Below are 19,156 nucleotides of genomic sequence, written 5' to 3' on the forward strand. Positions count from 1 at the left end.
TCCATCGCTGATGATGTTTGCGTGGACGTAGTTATTCTATAACAACACAAAGATGGTCAATTGAGGGTTCTGAGTTTGAACTCACGACCGATCGCTTAGTAAGCGAACGCGTAACCAAGTGGCTACGAAGACCCCCATATATATAAAGCACTTGATTTCTTAAAAATCCGTCGACCAACTGGTCATCATTCTAGAAAAATGGGCTCGTTCGTTAAAGGTTAAACAAAGAAATTGTATCTGATAATTATTTTTTATTATAGCGTTTGTGACACAAGTCCGAATGAACTAATATTTTGCGTAGGGCATATTATCGTGCAAATCAACATTTCGTAGCAAATTCGGAATGAAAAATCGAGATAAATATTTTTATTGGCACCCAAAACCATACTTTTTGTTTTCGTACTCGTTTCGTTTCGTAGTCCCAGTATGTCGATTTTTGAGGAAAAAAATAGAGATGACACTAAATCTCGACGTTTCATGCAATTTCAAGTCATTTGGCATCAACCATTTTTTTTCGAAATCCCCGATTTCCTTTGCTCCCCCTTGGGTGATTTTTCGATTTCCAAAAACTCAAACTTTGACCGCTTTGCGCCACTGACCCTTAAGTGCGATTGAGCTGATATTTTGCATAGGGTGTTTTTTCGAGGTGGCGAACATTTTTATATATTTTTGAAATTCGAGATGACCATTTTCATTGGCACCCTAATATATATACACCAAGGCTTTTTTAAACGGTTTTTTACGAGGTTTTTTTACGTAGATTTTCCAATTAACGCGTTTTTTTTCACGTGGGTACCGCGTAAAAAAAAGACCAGAGTAGAGAGTTTTCCCAAAACCCCATCAATATGGGTATCGAATGAAACGGGTCAGTAGAACACAATTATTCATGGAACATGTAAATCAGAGATGGTGACCGCTACAAAATGGAGGATTACAAATTTTCTTTTTCAAAATGGAGAATTACAATTTTCTCTGACTAGTAGAACAAGGTTATTATGAAAAATTCAAATCCAAAATGGCCGCCACCACTAAATGGCGCCATATACAGCGCGGACTCGATTATATACAGTTTTTGACTTTTCACTGTATATTATCGAATCCTGTATAAAATTGAGTTAAAAAAAATTATTATCTGTTTTTTTGCATGCATTTTTCGTTTTTTGAAAATAAAGGAATTTAATTTTTGATGCATCCCCTTAAAGTCAGAAGACACCTTTCTCACATGAAAAAAATAAATTTATCCAGATTATCTCAGAAAGTGATAGTTGATCATATTTGATGAAAAAAATCCTCCTACGCATATGTTCGAATTTCAACAATGACAGAGATATAGAACTTTTTTTTTATTTCGGACTCTGTTGCCTCAAACTGGCTCTACATTAAAAAGTACGCTACGGAAGACGATTTTGATGCTTTCATTTGAAAGATGAGAAAATTTAGTACAGGATATAGTAGTGGAACTACTAAATTAGTGGATTTTAGTAACATTTTGGAAGTGAAAAACTTGAAAGTTAATTATTTTTAATGTGTTATTATTAATTTTATCCTAAAAAAATATATTAAGCTAGATTGTTTCTATCAATTAAATTGAAGATCTTTAACCGCTCTACAATTTGTTCTTTGACGCCATCTTTCTTAATTTGGCTGCAATATCAATATGAAATTCAAGCAAAATGTTAAAAAATCACGATTTTTACCCCACAGTACATGTAATAGCCACTTAAACTTCACCCTAACGTTGAAAGGTTACATCTCTTCTTGAAATAAGCCATATTTGAAATTTAAAAAAATATATATTTTTCCAAACTGAATATAATCGAGTCCAAAATTGTATATAATCGAATTACATATAATCGTGTCTGTATATAACCGTGTCCGACTTGTATATTTTTTTTCAAAACCTCATCAATATGGGTATCAAATAAAAGTTCTCGACTAGTACAACATAGCAGATAATGAATTACTTTTTAAATGGTTTCATTCAGCTTGACCTGTTTCTATGTATGTTTGAATGTTTGTAGGGTTATCCCACATTAATAAAAAAAAAATGACCCCGTTCCTGTTGACTGATTGATCTGAAATTTGGAACATACATTTAACTCTACTGTCATTATAAAACTGCATATTCCATGATCTTCAAAAATTCAATTTGGTCGTCGTTAAAAAATGGCTGAATGATTTGACACGTAACATAGGGCCTGATTCTCGAATACACTTCACGGTGGAAACGAAATAAACGGCACTCCATTAAACTACGTTTTACGAGTTAGTGAGTGTCGAAGATAATAATGAGTTTTCAGGCAGAATGAGCACTTTACAAATAAAAAATCATTAATGAAAATTAACTTCTTCGTATCAAACTGGTATTCAATGTGAGTGGAAAACTTTGTTTCCTTCATGTGATAGAATAATCTCATACAAAAATTTTATCTGAAGATAATTTGATATTATAATGATTAGTTTAGTGGAAAACTAATCTCGTATCCAGATGTCGACACCGTACCGTTGTCATCGCGGATACGTTTCATTCCGTTTCCACCGTGAAGTGTATTCGAAGTGTATTCGAGAATCAGACCCATCAAAAACAACATAAATTCAAAAAGGTCGCCGCCCTAAATGGTCGACTATGTATTTTTTGCCATCCCCTCAATATTGGTATCAAATTAAATGATTTGACTAATAGAATACAGTACATCATGAAAATATTCCGAAGAAAATTAGGTAAGAAATAAACGTTGGATTTCCATTATCCACAGTCAGTTGTTTCATCATATATCCCACGATTTTATTTTAGTCTCATCATTGCCCACGATTTATGAAGGAACGGATGTGATAACTACTAACTGCTTCTTGTCTTATTATTTTCTAGCTTTTAGTACATTAATCCGTTTAACTTAAAAAGTTTTTTTTACTAATTTTATTGTCTAGTTTTTAGTGAATTATCTGTATCGTTAGTATACTTCTTTACATTAAAACCATTCAAAATATTTTTTTTTAATTTTTATTTCTTACCTACCTTTCTTCGGAATAATTTGATGATATACCTTATTCTATTAGTTAAATAATTTCATTTGATACCCATATTGATGGGATTCTGATAAAATATGAAATCTGCCATTTTGTAGTGGCCACCATCTTGAATTTGAATTTTCCATAAATATCTGTATTCTACTAGCTAAGCCCTTTCATTTGATGCCCATATTGATGGGGTTCTGACAAAATATGAAATCCACCATTTTGTAGTGGCCGCCATCTTGGATTTGCATTTATCATAAATAACTGTATTCTACTAGCTAAGCCCTTTCATTTGATACCCATAATAGCTATTCAATATGGAATTATTATACAAATTATTCAAAATTTCCGAAAATCAAAAATAAAATACTCCGGATAATCGAGTCTAAAATACCGGATAATCGAACCCCGGATAATCGAGTCCGACCTGTGCTATGTCTCGTGCAGAAAATGATATAACGCGTACGAAGAAAAGTTCGAGCAATGGCCTATCCCTTGTATACGTGTTACATTCAGCCATGGAGAAAGAAACGCATGTTTAAACCCCAACAAGTTTTTCGAGCTTGGCTTTCTACGTTTTCAACGGATTCGTCAGAGTGGATGGAGGTTATGAACATTCTTGAAAATGAGGTACATATGCTATTAATTTTTGATTACATTTGATTACATATGAATGCTGAATGTGTCATGGACATTATCTATAATCTCTTCCCTCTTACCGTGGTCAAGCGTGGACATTTTCGTAGCCCCTACCCCTCCCAAAGTTGTCCGCGTGGTATGTGGACAGCCCCTTATCACTGATATTAATGAAAAGTTGTCGTAAAATTGTCTTCCTCTGAGTTAGCCGCGTTAGCCATATGTCGGATATCACCATCAAACAAAACTGACAAAGACATATCATTTGAATAAAGGTAAACGGCAATTAAAATTTATTTGTGTTTCATTTCAATTTATTCTAACCACCCTGTAGTGTTAAATGATTTTTATAAGTTCCCATCAAACGCCGCCTCAAGTTAGACCGTAGAATTTACACCAACAAAAACGCCTGAATGTGATAATGTGTTAATGAAATCTGAATTGAATAATTAGATGCATTTCATAGAATAGCATTGTGTTCCATGAAAGTAATGCATTTCATAGAGCACAAAATAAAGAATTCTTTGCATTGAACCTGCTTCTAATAACCTGATCTACCCAGATGTTCCTTCAAAAATTCATAATTTATAATAAAGATTGCAATAATCAATCAGCCTTGAAAAATTAACAGTAATGTGGGCAGAGACAGAGAAAAAGATCCCTCATGGATACTAATGAGAATTAGAGAGAATGTTTTAGGATTTGAATAAGTTTGAAATTAAGTATCAACGGAGGTATTTTAAAAATTTGGTCAAATTGTGGCATATCACTTTTACGTCTATTCACGGACATTGTATCGCGCAAAACAGATACGTGAGGCATATTCACATCATTTCGCTAAAATCATTTGCTTACACAGCCTATACAGCTCAAGCCCATCTACCCGACAGAAGCACATTGTATCAATTAAAGCTTAAATTCCACAGAGGTAAAACTGAACGGACGCAAGCCACATTGACCTGTTGACTGTCGGATAGGAGGTGATACCTTTTGACACGTCAATTTTAGTTTGGGTTAAGAGTTAAAGAATGAGATGAATTGAATTAGCATTCTCTCGTGTGAATTCGGGTTCGAGTCACCTATAAATAAGAACAGAACAAGCCTCGTGTAGCGCACTTGAACAAGGTTAACAAGAACTCTCGCAGTATACATGGATGATATTTTGTTAGACATTGTTAACATCATGCAATTAATTATACGAATCGTAGAACACTTTACTAATGTTCACCTTCCAGATTTTGCGCATTTTACATTTTACGCATTGACAAGCACCTCTGTGTGATACGAGAACAGCTACATCCAATCACACTTCACACTATAGTGGCATCTAGGCAATACAATCGCTTCAGCGGAGGAAAGAACAAGTCTCGCGTAACTTTTGAGTTAATGGATGCACGCTATCAGTTTTCAATCATTGAATGTATTACAAAAACAATCGTTCACGTATCTATCTTCTTCATCTTTTTGTCGCCGATACAAAAAATATCCAATGTACAGATTCGAATTTAAGCAGCCGGCTGTTACTTTGGACGCCACTTTCCTCCGACGGCCGAAACGTCCGAAGTAACAAAGTAGTCAAAACAACTCGCAGTCGTACTTCGGTCGTTTTGGAATTTGTTTCTTACAGGTGTTGTTATCGATTTCAGTGCAATTCAACGAGTGATAACAATAATAATCAGTCTTTAGAACGAAATGCTGATATTTGGATTGTTGTTTATTAGTTAGTTTCAAATTTTTATAGTGCAACGTAATATGTCCAATGTGCAAACGCGGGCAGTCAAAACGTCCAATGTAACATTTTTCGCTCCGAGGCTTCAACCTTAATCTCAAATCACGGAACAATAGTTACGATTGGTTTTATGAAGTTATTCTTGACAGCTAGTGGTGAAAACAGTGATAAAGATTGATAGCTTTTAAGACAATTCGCGAAATAATGTTCGGGTCTTCAACTACGTTTTTCTCGAGTTGGCGAAAATGTTACATTGGACCTTTTCAAAAGTTACGCGAGAAGTGTTCTTTATTTAATTAAATATACGGAATCGTTCTTATATCATCACTATATGCCGCACGAAAGCTGCTCAGTCGCAGCAGCAAGGCAATCACTGACAGCTGCGCATCGAAATTGTCTGGAAGTGAGAAGTTGATCGCTGAGCAATCAAACCAAATTATTGATCATGTCCCCGCCAAGCTCCAAAAGCAACTCCGATCAGTTAGACCAGATAATGAGTATCGACGTTCTTGAGATCGAACAGTGTTTGTTTTCTGTCCCGGAAGAATTTTTTCTACGTGAACCATCCGACCATGAAGATGAATGCGTATCGACAGCCACCAGTGAGTCTCTCACCATTCCAAGTGTACCCTCGTTCACAAAGTGGGAGATGCTTTTCGATCAAAACTTAGCGTCCGAAATTATCGAGAAACTTTGTTTCAACGAAATGCTCTTGATATCTACACACAAAAATGAAATTGTCGGTGGATTGGTGTTCCATATTGAGCTCGTAGCTGATGAAGTGATCGCCGTTTTCTGCGATTCGCAATTTTCCATAGGCGATGGAAAAACCGCCCAATGCGAACTCCTTGCGTTAACCGATAAACAGTTCAACCTATTCCAAGAACGAAAGCGCGAAACTGTAACGGATGATGAGATTATACAAGTGAGTTGCTGCATTGCATTTCAAAATAGCATTCAATCATATCCTCTTCACTTCGATACCACCTACAGGAGAAATTGCTGCAACTTTATGTAAGTGAAGATTCTCAAATCTCAGCATATCGCCAAGAAACGGATGCAGAAAAAACAGAATGTTTCCAAGGTGTGCTTGCAGCAGAAGATGATGGCCTCTTGGTTCCGGATGGACTCAACATTCTGCTCATGCGTTACGTTGCGCTAATCAATTTCATCGGAGACATTCACACGAAGACTATCGATATTAAGGGACGCATCGGACATTCCATCTATCAAATTACGGATTTCATTCCAACAGAAGTCAACGGAGAAATACATGTAACAAAACAAATTATTCGAACAATCTACTATCTGGACATGGACGAACCGGAAGTAAGTGTAAGCTACTATCTACCAACTGGGCACTTGCTGCAGCACACTTGGAACAATTCCAACTACTCGATTGTGTTAAATCCACGAGCAAGCTTTTCTACAATACCAGTTAGCATGACGGATCTTTGCAACAGACTGCAAAATTATCTCGAAGAACTTGCAAGGCTTTTGGAAGGCTCGACCGAAAGTTCTACCATTTCCTGCAGTTCTAGTGACGTAATTCGCGCCATACTCTCCAGCATACTGAACTCTGCAACGATGAATGCGGTGAGCAACAGAAACTCCTTGGAGTGTGGTAGCTCTTCGGAGAATGTAAGAGATGTTCTTGTTGAACTAATAAATCAGTTGTCGCTCTCGTGATGAGAGAATTATTATAGTTAATATTTTTTATTCCAATAAAATATGTTTCCATGTTTTTTTTATAAATCCACCTTGGGGAGAGGGTAGCTCGCAACATCCGTAATCACTCAGTTTCTAATGAAAGTGAAGAACACTGCAACCGATGGATATTCGATTTCACTAAAAAGGTATATCCGGAGTCTGTCCTAACACAACAGATTGGGCCCTATTATAGAAATCGAATCAAGGATTCGATACAATCACTATCACTATCACACCGAGTAAAATCTGGAATTATAGAAATCGACGAAAACAGCACGATTCGTTACGTTGCTCAAATATCGGTGGCCGTGCTGAAATATTTTGAAACGAGTTTGAAATGTTTCACAAAGCACTATAGAAAGGATGCCAAATCTTTTTTTGAGACATCTGCTATGAAAATTATAAATATCTATATTTCCAAAAGTGTTAATATGGTTATGTTTTGGAGAAAACTGGTATTCCCTCAACGAATTAAGCTTAATAGGCGTAATACATTCATGGATGTGTAATAAAAATGACATCATGGAACAATTTGCTTTACAAAAAATATAATTATTAGAAAATGAACTTTTTCATGTATTTTCACAACTGCAATCTATGGAATTCCGTAAGGAGTCACGCATGAATCCCACTTTTCTTGACAAAATATTTTTTTTTGCATGTGATTCTCTCTTAGCGTCGATTTCTCGTTGTAGCGGCGTCAATAGCTTTATTGTATTGTGCCACCACCTGTGGCCCTAAATTCTCGCTTGTTGTGTTCTAGTGTTTTCTTTACCTTTCACCTCATGTCAATCCAAATCTGTAATTTAAAAAAAAACATTGTTTTGCAAGACATTTCAGCTTTAGCATATGGTATAGAAAGTTCGGTATAGTATAACAATGAAAAAAAAAATGCTGACAAAAGTAACATGTACTAATGTACGCTAGCAGGAATAAGCAATTTTTAGGTAGGAAATTCGGTTGATAGTAATTCAAAGAATATGATAGAATTTACTTAGGGCATCCGCACCAATGCGTTGTTACAGACTTTTTGACAACCCTCACCATAACGCAGCAACCCCACTGGTGGTTGCGGTTCAGGTGTGGGAAATAGTAATCTGCCTCTCAGTGAATAGTGAGTTAACAAATTTGGCAACGCGATAGCAACCGAGCCAAGCGTTGCTATTTTCAACACATGTCAAACATCTGTTGTGGGTTTCATTCACCTTGTGCTCGTTTTTGTTATTTTGCTCTCAAGTATTATTCCGGAAATGTATATATTACATTTATTGACCAATAAATGAAGGCGATGAAAAGAGGATCAACTGACACTTGTCATTTCTTCTAGTAATAGCAATAGTATTTAAAAACCTGCGGTGCGAAAAAGAAGCGATACTATAGCAACCGCGACAGCAACGATGGGTGCGCAAATCGACGAGTTAATAATTTGGCAACGGCTAAAACTCGAGACTAGAAGCCTTGAATAGTAACGCATTGGTGCGGATGCCCTTATGAAGTTAAATGGATCGTAGAAGAAACACTTACTTTCTGCCATTCTGAACCAAGACACATTGATGGTCTCAGTGCATTAGGCTCCTCAATGAATTCCTTCCACGTTTCTTTAACCGGGATTCTACTTGAACTGCCTCCACAAATACCTCGAGCAATGTTTACATTCGCTTTCATTGGTTTAAAGAGTCGTTCAAACTGGTGATGATTTGTCTGTCCACTCATTTACAGCCACTGAGATATGCACTGGAAGTAAGTTCTGCATTCTAAATTATAACATGATTAATATAAATAATGCTGGATTGAACACTTACCTTGTATAGACTATTCTGGCAGCACCGTAAAACATATACTGTTCAAAACCTTTCAAAACAAACGAACATGTGTTAAAAATTGCATATATTTAAGCGTTTCTGAAATGTTTCCCAAAGGAAAATATCAAGGATCAAACAAAAAATAATAATTCTCTGAAGATATACAAGAAGCGAACCAAACAACTCGAAAAGTTCTGACACTTGCATCGATAGCTATCACTCGCTCGGTGCTATCGAATTGCTCGATTTCTATAATAGTAAAATAGAGCTAACGAGCAAAACTCTTATCGCCTCGATTTCTATAATAGGGCCCAATGCTTCGAGAGTGCAAGCAGTGGGGATTCCGCTTTCATATTGCTTTTTTGAGATCTTGGTAGCTCACCGTTCCAAGTATTCTCTCTGTGTACATATGAAGAATAAAAGAGCATCGCCTGCTGGGGTGATTTAAAAACATCCGACTAGAGGGATATACTTATTCATTGATCGTTGAATGTGATTTTTTACCATCCCTGGATATGAAAAAGGGATCTGGCACAGATGGTATACCACCTTTGTTGAAAAAATTCTCCGAAGAACTTGCGAATCCAATTGCTCGTCTACTCAATCGATCGCTTCAGGAACGAATCTTCCCAGCGTCTTGGAAATCTGCCGTTATCGTTCCTATCCATAAATCTGGGAATTTTAGTCAAGTAACAAACTATCGTGGAGTGTCTATACTTTGCTGTCTCAGCAAGGTGTTTGAAGGACTGGTGCATAATGTCCTATATAACGCTGCATCATCTGTTATCTATGAAGGGCAACATGGATTTATGAAACATCGCTCGACCACAACGAATCTTATGTGCTACGTCACCGCACTGTCCCGAGAAATTGAAGAGAGGCGGCAAGTTGACTTCGCGAAAGCCTTCGATACTGTCCCGCACATTCTAATTGTTGAGAAACTGAAGTGCATAGGCTTTCCACATTCAATAACAGAATGGATTTTTTCGTATCTTAGTGATCGCAGTGCATATGTTGTGGTCAACTCAGCTAGATCCCGTAGTTTCGACATCACATCTGGTGTACCACAGGGAAGCGTTTTGGGACCGCTATTATTTATCATATACATCAACGACTTGTGTCTCCGGCTTTCATCGTCCAAACTTGCATTCGCTGATGATGTGAAAATCTACCGTGTGATCTCGTCTCTTTTGAATTGTTTGGTTTTACAAGAAGAAATCGATAGGATGGTGTGGTGTGGCCACATCGGAATGAGGGTCAATGACAAAAAACAGGAAGTAGGTTATATATGTGGTATAACCGCAAGGGACACGTAGGACTATCGTTGATTTAGTGATCATTTGTTTCTAGTTGCATCTGAATCAATTCTGAATGAATGAATAAATGAATATTTGGGGAACTCCGAAAACGAGAGCGTTACGTTGGAGGCACAATATTGAGCAAAAGAAACAATCACACAAGAGTTGTATAATACATAATACATTGCTTTTATTGTGATATGATTTGTATTCCATTTCTGTTGCATCAAATCAGTCTACATAATTTTTGCGTTCGTTCATCCGTTCTCACAACACCCATTCCTCGTTTGAAAAATTGTTGAGTAAACATCGTTTCCAGTGCGCGTAGAGCGGGAATTCCTTCCTTAGATTCATTACACCTCTAATAAATTGCCGAAAGACGTGGTCTACGTTGATCGCACTTGATTGAAAAATCACAAAACCAAATGTATTAGGTCGCAGTATTACATGGATAGAAAACATTAAATTAAACTCTTTCGTTTGAATGTAATTTTCAATTCCAAGGGGAACTGGCAGATTATTTTTCAGCAACGATGACATCTTTCCCGAATCTTCTCAATGCTGGATGGCAACCAAACGAAAAGAGTTCTGTGCGTGTGTGTGTGTGTGTGTGTGTGTGTGTGTGGCGGCTGCTCCCATGTCTCAAGCGGAACCGTTTTTCGATGCTGATACTCTCTTGATCGCCTTCTCTTCTCTTCCCTATGGATCGTCTTTTCTGCGCTCCCTCACAGTTCGAAACAAACTGAATGCGTTTTAGGTCAGGTCAGGTCAGGTCAGGTAATGAATCACTCGATCCCTCACCGTCCAGCTCGTCCAGCGAAGATGTTGTCCAGTCGGTGTCCTCACGAAAAATGAATACGTTTCAAGTTCGGTTCGGTTTTTGATTATAGGACTTTAAACTTTTTCAGTTCATTGCTAAACTTTTTCAGTTCGGCCTTGTAAAACTTTACTCTACACCTGCACTACACCTCCACCCTCATTGCCTTGAGAAAGGCACTCGATCCCTCGCCGTCCAGCTCGTCCAGCAACAATGTTGTCCAGTCGGTGTCCACACAAAGAATGAATGCGTTTCATGATGATGTTATTGAATTGAAGAGGCTTTAAACCTTTCAATTCATTCGCCTCTAGTTTATGCGTTTCACCACCAAAATATCGCTTGAGTATGCTTTTTGTCCGTGATTGAATCGAGGGAAGGGGTGGTTTACGATTGCAGTTAGGAAGATGAACTAGAGGTGAATGAACTCTCTGAGTTTGAAACTTTCAGCGACTGAGCAATAATCGATTGAAAATTATATGATTTTCGCGTTGCGAAACATTTCCCGTTGCGCGCGCAACCAATATTGGATACGAAAATATTCTACTAACGGGGAAAAATAATCTTCAGAAGCTTTCCTGCTAATTAATTGCACTTGATTAAAAAATCGCAAAACCAAATGTATTTGGTCGCAGTGTTTTAAGGATAGAAAACTTTAAAATAAACTCTTTCGTTTAAATGTATTTTTCAATTCCAAGGGGAACTGACAGAATGTTTTTCAGCAACGATTACATCTTTCCGGAATCTTCTCGATGCTGGATAGCAACCAAATGGAAAGAATTTCGCGCGTGTATGTGTGTGTGTGACGGCTGCTTCGATGCCTCAAGCAGAACCGTTTTTCGATGCTGATACTCTCTTGATCGCCTTTTCCCTGATGGATTCCCTTCTGGCCTAAGATGCACAAACAGGCTCTTGGTGACACCGTTCATCAGCGCTTTCATGATGAAGTTAGTTTCACCACAACAGCGACAGCATGCTCCAATCGTTGTTCAATTACAACTGAGTGGATTTCCGAGCGGCGCTCGCTTATATACCGATTGGTGATATCAATAGCCTGTTTTGAAAGCAATTTTAAGGCTATTGAAACAAGTTTTTGGATCAAGTATATAACGTGTAGACATTTTATCTTTCAAATGAAGTGTTTATCATACCATTTCGTTCAGCTGTTTCAGAGCTATTAACGCTCAAAATCTCGGTCTCCGGTGTAACGCTTTCGTTTTCGAAACTTTGATTTGATTTTTCATCCGCCGTGACGCATATGAGTTCACAGACACTCGTGCCCTAAAGATGTTATACTGCTCATTGTTCCGCAGCATTCTGGAATACGCTGTTCCTGTTCGGTCCCCTTTCTATGTAGTTCATGCTTTGACGATAGAACGGGTGCTGAAAATTTTTTAACGTTTTGCCCTGAGACGGCTCCCGCGGAATGACCCATCTAATCTTCCTCCTTATTCCGACCGGTTATCAACCAGGCGCGTTACATTGCAAAGGATATTTATCTTCGACATACTGCAAGGCTCAATTGACTGCCCTGAACTTCCTGCACAGGTTCATTTGAACATTCCTCCCCGTCGTTTTCGGAATTCATCACTACTAGCTGTTCCATATCATAGAACAAACTACGGCTACAACAATCCATTTGATTCATGTCTTCGCCTGTTTAATTGTGTATGTAATGAATTTAAGCAATTTAAGCAAAAACGTTTTTAGAAATAGGAAAATTAATAATACATAGATTGTAAGTAAATAGTTCAGTCTGTGCGAGTAATCGAAGACGGTGGTAATAAATAAATAAATTACTGAAATAATCACATCGATCTTGGAAGAACGATCTGTTATGCATTGCACTGCGTATGTGTGAGATTAATATGCGTCAATATTGAATCTCGGTAGAACACAGTTGACCACGAAATGCGTCGAGCGATGTGCAGTTTGTAATCCTTTGAAGAAAGATAAAAGAGAAGATGATCGGTTGGTTCGAAGATCTATCCCGGTATCGAAACTGATTATAAGATTGGAACGATTGATTTGCTTGACCGGCCAAAATTGTTTGGGGTATCAATATATAAACCGTCGGCATACCAACATCGAAAATGATTTTTATTATCGTTTTCAACAAAGAATTGCTCACAGCTGACAGCGGTTGCTTTGTGACCCGTAGCAACCGCGCGTTGTTTTTGCAAACTAGTGGACGTCGGTCCCAATTACTATCAGGATTTCATTCTCATAAACTAAAGATTTTTAAAACTCAATTTGACTACAATGGCTAACTTAAATTGCCCTCCTTGTACTCCTTGTGCTGCTGTATGCATCGAACATCAACCAACTCAAACGGTACTTTTTTTTAGAACTTTTTACACTATATTATCCTCCCTCGAAAATTAAATAAATCCAATAGACTTCATTTTTTATTACACAGCTAAAAGTAAAGAATGAGAAGCCTAGGAAAGCTCGAACATACCTATATGAAATTCAAGAAATCAGTAACAGATCAAGAACAAATAGATGGGGCCACGTACCGACATAAAATTCAAATCAATCATATTTGAATCTAAAAACAGCTTGCATTTTTACTCAACAGGAAACCTCCTATGATAACCCGTTCCATGTGCACAGGGATCCAATGCCACCATGTCCGGACACGATGGAACTGAGGACTAATCCTGTAGGACTTCCTGCTAGTGACCCTCCTTGTTATCTGCCACAGCGAAGTGGCAACGCGGATGTTCATCCCTTGGCTAAGCCCATGGGCCCGATCGGTCCATGGGCAACGGGACGCGTCGATTGGGGTGCGTTGTCCGGTCAAACGGGCACACGTCCTGTCGTGGATCGATATTCAATAACGCGATATAGCGTTGACGAGTGGCGTCAACGAAATGCCGATACAATAGGTGCTTGCGCAAGTACAGCAAGCAAGAGTGAAAAAATTGAGCATGACAGCAAGAATACGATCATCCGGACGTATGCCATTTCGGATAAAATCCAAGCCGATTGTACGGAAAGCTTACACAATCGAGCGAAAACAATCGATAATATGAAAAATGAACTGGAAAGAGCAATAAAGTTGATGCAGGATGAAATTTGTATGCTCGAAGAGCAACGAAGGAGGCTCAAACAATCGTTGGCTGTGTTACGAATGCCGGAAGCAATCGGTATAATGAAACTCATTCCTTGAGATTCGAACTTTTTACGATATCACTTTTTCAGCATCTGAATGTTTGGAACGAAGAACCGGTCGTCCTGATACTGAGCTTATTCGCGATTGTCCCGAAGAGGAATTAATTCGTGAGGTAGCGCTGATTGCCCAAATTCGAGCTGTGCTGCTCAAAACCCTGTCAGACATTGAAGCTCAGCAAGTGCAGAATCGTGCAGCCCGACAACGCATGGAGTTCGATTGGAGTGACAAAAAAGTGGCTCATGAAAACGATGCTATAAACTGTAATCTAACAAATAAATCTACAATTACACTGTTTCGTCCAGGTGCAACAAGATGCCCGAATGAGTAAACGAGATATGTCATAAGTCATATGCTCAATTCATTCATTTCGGAATGTTTTAGACAATCGACGGAAATCTACTGGGAAAAGTTCAGCCGAGAAACTCTGGCAATGTGTACAGCATGCAGGAACCAGTCGGAACAACTTCGTGGAACTCTGAATGAAATTCTGATGAACACGGCTCGTGACCTTCGTTCACAAGCGGACAACGTTGAGCGAGCATTGGCCGATAGAATTGCTTGTATGGAAGAAGTTCGTCGAAAATTAGAAATAGATTTACGAATGGTTTGTACTTTACGATAAAGAAAATCAGAATACCCGAATTCATCTCCTTCCAGACTCTGCAACACCTAGCTGATACTGAAATCCAAATTGAAAAGCTCAAAGTTGCTATACGCAACATGGATCACTCGATGAAAGTTGTCCAAACTCGTTTGGATAATCGTAATCAGCGCCCACGGGTGGAAAATTGTCGAGACCAATCTCAAATACTATTAATATCTGAAGTAAAGTCAGTCGAGGAAGGGTTGTCGGCTATGAACGCACAACTTCGACAGGAAGAGGATGTAAAAAATGAACTTATCGCACGGCGAAGTGAGTTGGAAAAAGAGATCATGATGAAACGTCGGACGATAGCTATCGATCGAGATCGCTGTCAGCTTTTGCGAACACATTTTCCTTCCGCTACTGCATTAAGTGGCTACTAGTTGATGTTTCAATTGGTCAAATTTTATATATTTCAGTATGATCATCTTTACAGCATATTGGCCACTATTGAAATTTCATTTAGTTCACGTTTGAACGGGAATTGCTAAAATAAATGTTCGAAACACTTGAGTGAATAAATACACTATGTGACTGTGCAAACTTACGTATTTATTAATCAATTATTAACAAATAGTTCCCATCCCATCCATTGAACTAATCTAAATGCCAGATATACAGGAATCAGCGTCAAAGAAATATATACGTAGTAGCTGAAATCTTCCTCCATTGACTCAATGGTAACTTATCACAGTCGTTAAATTGAGGAACAGTTCATTTTTTCTAAATTCACGCTAAATTTTGTACACAAACATTTTCCATTTCGTTTGTTTTGGACCGGGCAGGATTTGACGTATTTTCGGTTTAATTAATGCGTGATTGAAAAAGGCTATAACAAACACAGACTATCAATACAGACCTTATGTCAGCTTTGTATCTGACCACACTCAGAGAAACAATTAGTATCTACATATGTCTAATTTTTGAATAAGCAGTACTAATTCGTTAGTCAGTTTCTATCGTACACATATCGTGTACAGTTTCGTATCGTATATTGCACACGAGTAATTCCAAAAAATTGTATCAAAATATGTACCATTTTACTGGATAGACATCGATCCAACATGGGCCTGAAAGTCTAATGTGTTGATATCTTATTATATATTGTTCTTCTTATTTAATGACACTAATGTTCCTAGAGGAACTTCGCTGTCTTATACTCATGACAGACATACAACTGTACTAGCGTTGTACTTCGGAAATTATATGTCTGTCACCATGTACAGCGCTAGAACCATGCAAGCAACTCGGTACAATCGCTGTACCTGTACCGACCTATTGTACCGCTGTACATGGTTACAGTTGTACTGTGCGCAGCGCCATAGACGGTTAGTGGTGGGTAGCATGAACAAATCGAATCAAAACACTTGGCAAACATTCTTTTTACTGACTTTCTCTTGAGTTAATAACTCAGAGTGGAAATTTGCTTGTTGTGTTTGATAGTTCAGACGTTGAATAAAAACCTTTTTCATTGAAATATGTGGTGAAAATTGGAAAAATTCTGATTGTCAATTTGACATACAATACATTTGATACAATGTACAACCAAAGTATGTCTGTCATGGTACGATAGTACCTGTACAACGCTGTACTCTTACAACGCAACTACAGCTGTATGTCTGTCCCTGGTATTAATCCCCAGCACGCTAACCACTCGGCCACGGGAGCACGATTATATATTGTTGCGTTGCGTTGCAATATATTAAAGCGCCCCTATCGGCGTTACGGCTACTAGCGAAGTAAGCAAACGTAAAAGTGGAAAACCAAAACAAACATTAATTCGATCGACTCATTGAACTTGTTTTAAATGTCTCTTCCGCTGTGTGGTATTCGTACTGAAGCTTTCGTTTTCAACTGAGGCCGCGTGAATTGTATTGGTGTAGACTCCATATCATCACCCATATTCAGGGAACCCGAACGAGTTTATAAATTTCTCAATCTGATCGAGATCGACTTTTGCATTCTGCAACCCAGACGAGATCGACTTCTGCATTCTAAAATCCGTCAATGTGGGACCATAGTTTGGGCCCCGAACTCGATGTTTACGCAAATGTCCAATTAGAGGTAAAAATGCGTGTCGCATTAAGTGCGCACATACAGCGTCACCGTCACCGTCCCGTCAAGTATTCTCTTGGACTTATTTTGCCGACATCAAAGTTACCGGTTATTGTGTATGTGAATGCTACCATACGATTTCCATGGGAGAATATTTGACATTTCATTCCTTTACGTTGACTACACGGTGACGGGACGTTGTATGTGTAGCGCACTTTACAGGTCCGTCCAATTAGCTAGCCGTCGGATTAAATGTGAATTACTGTATTATTGATACAGTTTATATTATTGATAAAGTTTTAACGGAAATGCTAGGAGAAATATAAAAATAGTTAAGTTAAGGTGTCGATTGGGTTTGAATCTCGGATGGATTTTAGAAGTCGATTTCATTCGGGTTACATAACGCAACGGTGCTAACTTCAAATCTGAGCGGGTTCCGGAATAAGTGTGATTACCAGACACAATTTTTTTCACGTCAAGGCAATGTTGTCACTTCTACATATGTTGATAGGGTTTGAATAACGGGCGGATTTCACAGTGCAGAAGTCGGACTCATCCGGGTTACAGAATGCAACAATGCAACATTTCTAATCCGATCGAGTTCCGGAATAGGAGTGAATGTATTCACGATTTAATTTGGTCCGTATGTAAAAAACATGTAAATCGCCATGTTTTGTTTGATGCACAAATATTTCGTTGGTCAAAGACCCAAAATCCAACACGAGAAGACAGAAGGCTTCGGAATAGAAGCCCTTAGTCCAATAGAACGGGTTTTGTCCAAGTGACGAGGCTGAATAGGCTGAAAGTCACTATAAAACAGCCAAAAACCAGCAAGAGTAATCAGTTTGCCGGTGTCTCTTTGGTGAAGTGGTGAGCCTTTTGTAATACACCTTTGGTGAAATGGAACGGACGAAAATTTCCATTGAAAGGTGCGAAATGAAACTCTTTGGCGATGATAACGAATACAACCAATGACAATTTCCAAATTGAAAGAAAATTGTAGAAGAAATCGAAGAATCGATGTTTTAGTATGCGTGGAGATTATATCATTTTCACTTTAGCCTAATTGACTAAAAAAACGAATGAAAGATTTGACTTCAGTTGGGTTACTACATGTGTGGCACCATAAGCTATAATAATAACCTTGCCGATATCGCCTATTATGCCTTACAGTAATATCCCACTTTGTATGCATATACTTGCTGCACATACACACGCACATCCAGTCATCCACCTTTATTTTTCCAAACAAAGGGATGCTCCAGCATGCAATGCATAACGTAAATAGATATATCAGAAAGATTACTACTGACTTTTTTCCATGTAGTGATAGGCGAAGAAAAAAATCAAAAAAAGAATTTCAACATAACAGTTGTACAGTGTTTTTAAACTTAGCTTCTATGTATTGGAGAGTGTGAGTATCACACTGGTGATGTAATAAACCTGGTCAGGGTACGTGTATGACAAGGTAATCTGGACTCGAAGTGTGTAGCGACACGATTCACTTCTACACTCTCAACTGCTTAGCTCTGACGAAAAGCAGAGATCGCAAAGCAATTCATAATTAATAAAGTGTTTTTTTTTCTTTTGCAAATATTACGTGTTTTGCTACTTTTTTTTGAAAATACGTCAACAATACATGAGATAGAGAAGTTAGTGAATCATCGTTAAATCGTTCAAGGCTTTTCGAAATCGGGTTCGGGTTCCCTGAATATGGATGTGTTGTTTCTGTGCTGCTTTTTGAAACTGGTCTTTATACGGCGGCTCGACTGCGATGGAATATGTATAAAATAATTCCGTTCTCAGACAACTCTATGGTTTCATGTATGGCACCCAGATGCGTTAGCGTTCGGTCATCAATGCCCGGGCTCGAGTCCAACTCAAATTATGAAAACATATCCCACAAATTATCATTTCATCGATTCCCGAGGGATGTGACCATTCCGAAGAAATGGCTCTGATTCTTCGGTCAGGACCTAAACAGCAATACTAAAAACATGTACATTTGTTCGCTTCACTTAATTCCAGATTGTTTCATGCATATCGAAGGCTTCAAAGTACAATATCGTCGAAAACTGGTACCAACAGGTGTATTTTTTTTATCCAAAAAATATATGGCGTCAACCTGACGGGAACATTCCCCCCGTTTTGTGTTGTTTGTGTGTGAGTATGTTTGAACACTCCGGGAGTTCAATATTTCGACAATGTTTGCCTTATAACTATGTTAGTAATATGTAACCGATTACTCGCGGTTGGCTCGAGGTTAGTATTACAAG

At 38.2% G+C, this 19,156-nt stretch overlaps 3 protein-coding genes across 9 annotated transcripts; 2 read left to right on the forward strand and 1 right to left on the reverse strand.

Moving 5' to 3' along the window:
* The first annotated feature begins 5,003 nt into the window (after positions 1-5,003).
* LOC129778333 (uncharacterized) lies at positions 5,004-7,085 on the forward strand. 2 transcript variants are annotated; one of them, XM_055785197.1, is made up of 3 exons: positions 5,004-5,371; positions 5,726-6,305; positions 6,374-7,085. In XM_055785197.1, the coding sequence occupies exons 2-3, from the start codon at positions 5,826-5,828 to the stop codon at positions 7,067-7,069; spliced, it is 1,176 nt and encodes a 391-aa protein (XP_055641172.1). In that variant the 5' UTR covers positions 5,004-5,371; positions 5,726-5,825; the 3' UTR covers positions 7,070-7,085. The 2 variants fall into 2 exon arrangements, with proteins under 2 accessions (XP_055641172.1, XP_055641171.1); XM_055785196.1 differs by having other exon boundaries at positions 5,004-6,305.
* A 445-nt stretch (positions 7,086-7,530) lies between these two features.
* On the reverse strand, positions 7,531-15,628 carry LOC129778334 (uncharacterized). 4 transcript variants are annotated; one of them, XM_055785200.1, is made up of 4 exons: positions 15,374-15,628; positions 8,893-8,941; positions 8,615-8,824; positions 7,531-7,889 (listed from the first exon to the last, which is right to left on the reverse strand). In XM_055785200.1, the coding sequence occupies exon 1, from the start codon at positions 15,493-15,495 to the stop codon at positions 15,385-15,387; it is 111 nt and encodes a 36-aa protein (XP_055641175.1). In that variant the 5' UTR covers positions 15,496-15,628; the 3' UTR covers positions 7,531-7,889; positions 8,615-8,824; positions 8,893-8,941; positions 15,374-15,384. The 4 variants fall into 4 exon arrangements, with proteins under 4 accessions (XP_055641175.1, XP_055641174.1, XP_055641176.1 ...); XM_055785199.1 differs by having other exon boundaries at positions 8,615-8,837; XM_055785201.1 differs by having other exon boundaries at positions 8,615-8,844.
* Positions 12,915-15,301, forward strand: LOC129778332 (tektin-4). 3 transcript variants are annotated; one of them, XM_055785193.1, is made up of 6 exons: positions 12,915-13,338; positions 13,403-13,519; positions 13,586-14,156; positions 14,212-14,506; positions 14,564-14,786; positions 14,840-15,301. In XM_055785193.1, the coding sequence occupies exons 1-6, from the start codon at positions 13,267-13,269 to the stop codon at positions 15,206-15,208; spliced, it is 1,647 nt and encodes a 548-aa protein (XP_055641168.1). In that variant the 5' UTR covers positions 12,915-13,266; the 3' UTR covers positions 15,209-15,301. The 3 variants fall into 3 exon arrangements, with proteins under 3 accessions (XP_055641168.1, XP_055641169.1, XP_055641170.1); XM_055785194.1 differs by having other exon boundaries at positions 13,424-13,519; XM_055785195.1 differs by lacking the exon at positions 13,403-13,519.
* Positions 15,629-19,156: the final 3,528 nt, after the last annotated feature.

This window comes from Toxorhynchites rutilus, chromosome 3 (genome assembly GCF_029784135.1).
Source record: "Toxorhynchites rutilus septentrionalis strain SRP chromosome 3, ASM2978413v1, whole genome shotgun sequence".
Lineage (NCBI taxonomy): Eukaryota > Metazoa > Arthropoda > Insecta > Diptera > Culicidae > Toxorhynchites > Toxorhynchites rutilus.

Coding starts and splice junctions, on each gene's coding strand:
- LOC129778332 (XM_055785193.1), top strand. CDS start 13,267: ATGGCTAACTTAAATTGCCCTCCTTGTACTCCTTGTGCTGCTGTATGC. Junction 13,339..13,402: donor AACATCAACCAACTCAAACG/GTACTTTTTTTT, acceptor TAAATCCAATAG/ACTTCATTTTTTATTACACA. Junction 14,787..14,839: donor TAGAAATAGATTTACGAATG/GTTTGTACTTTA, acceptor ATCTCCTTCCAG/ACTCTGCAACACCTAGCTGA.
- LOC129778333 (XM_055785196.1), top strand. CDS start 5,826: ATGTCCCCGCCAAGCTCCAAAAGCAACTCCGATCAGTTAGACCAGATA. Junction 6,306..6,373: donor CGGATGATGAGATTATACAA/GTGAGTTGCTGC, acceptor TACCACCTACAG/GAGAAATTGCTGCAACTTTA.
- LOC129778334 (XM_055785200.1), bottom strand. CDS start 15,495: ATGGAGGAAGATTTCAGCTACTACGTATATATTTCTTTGACGCTGATT.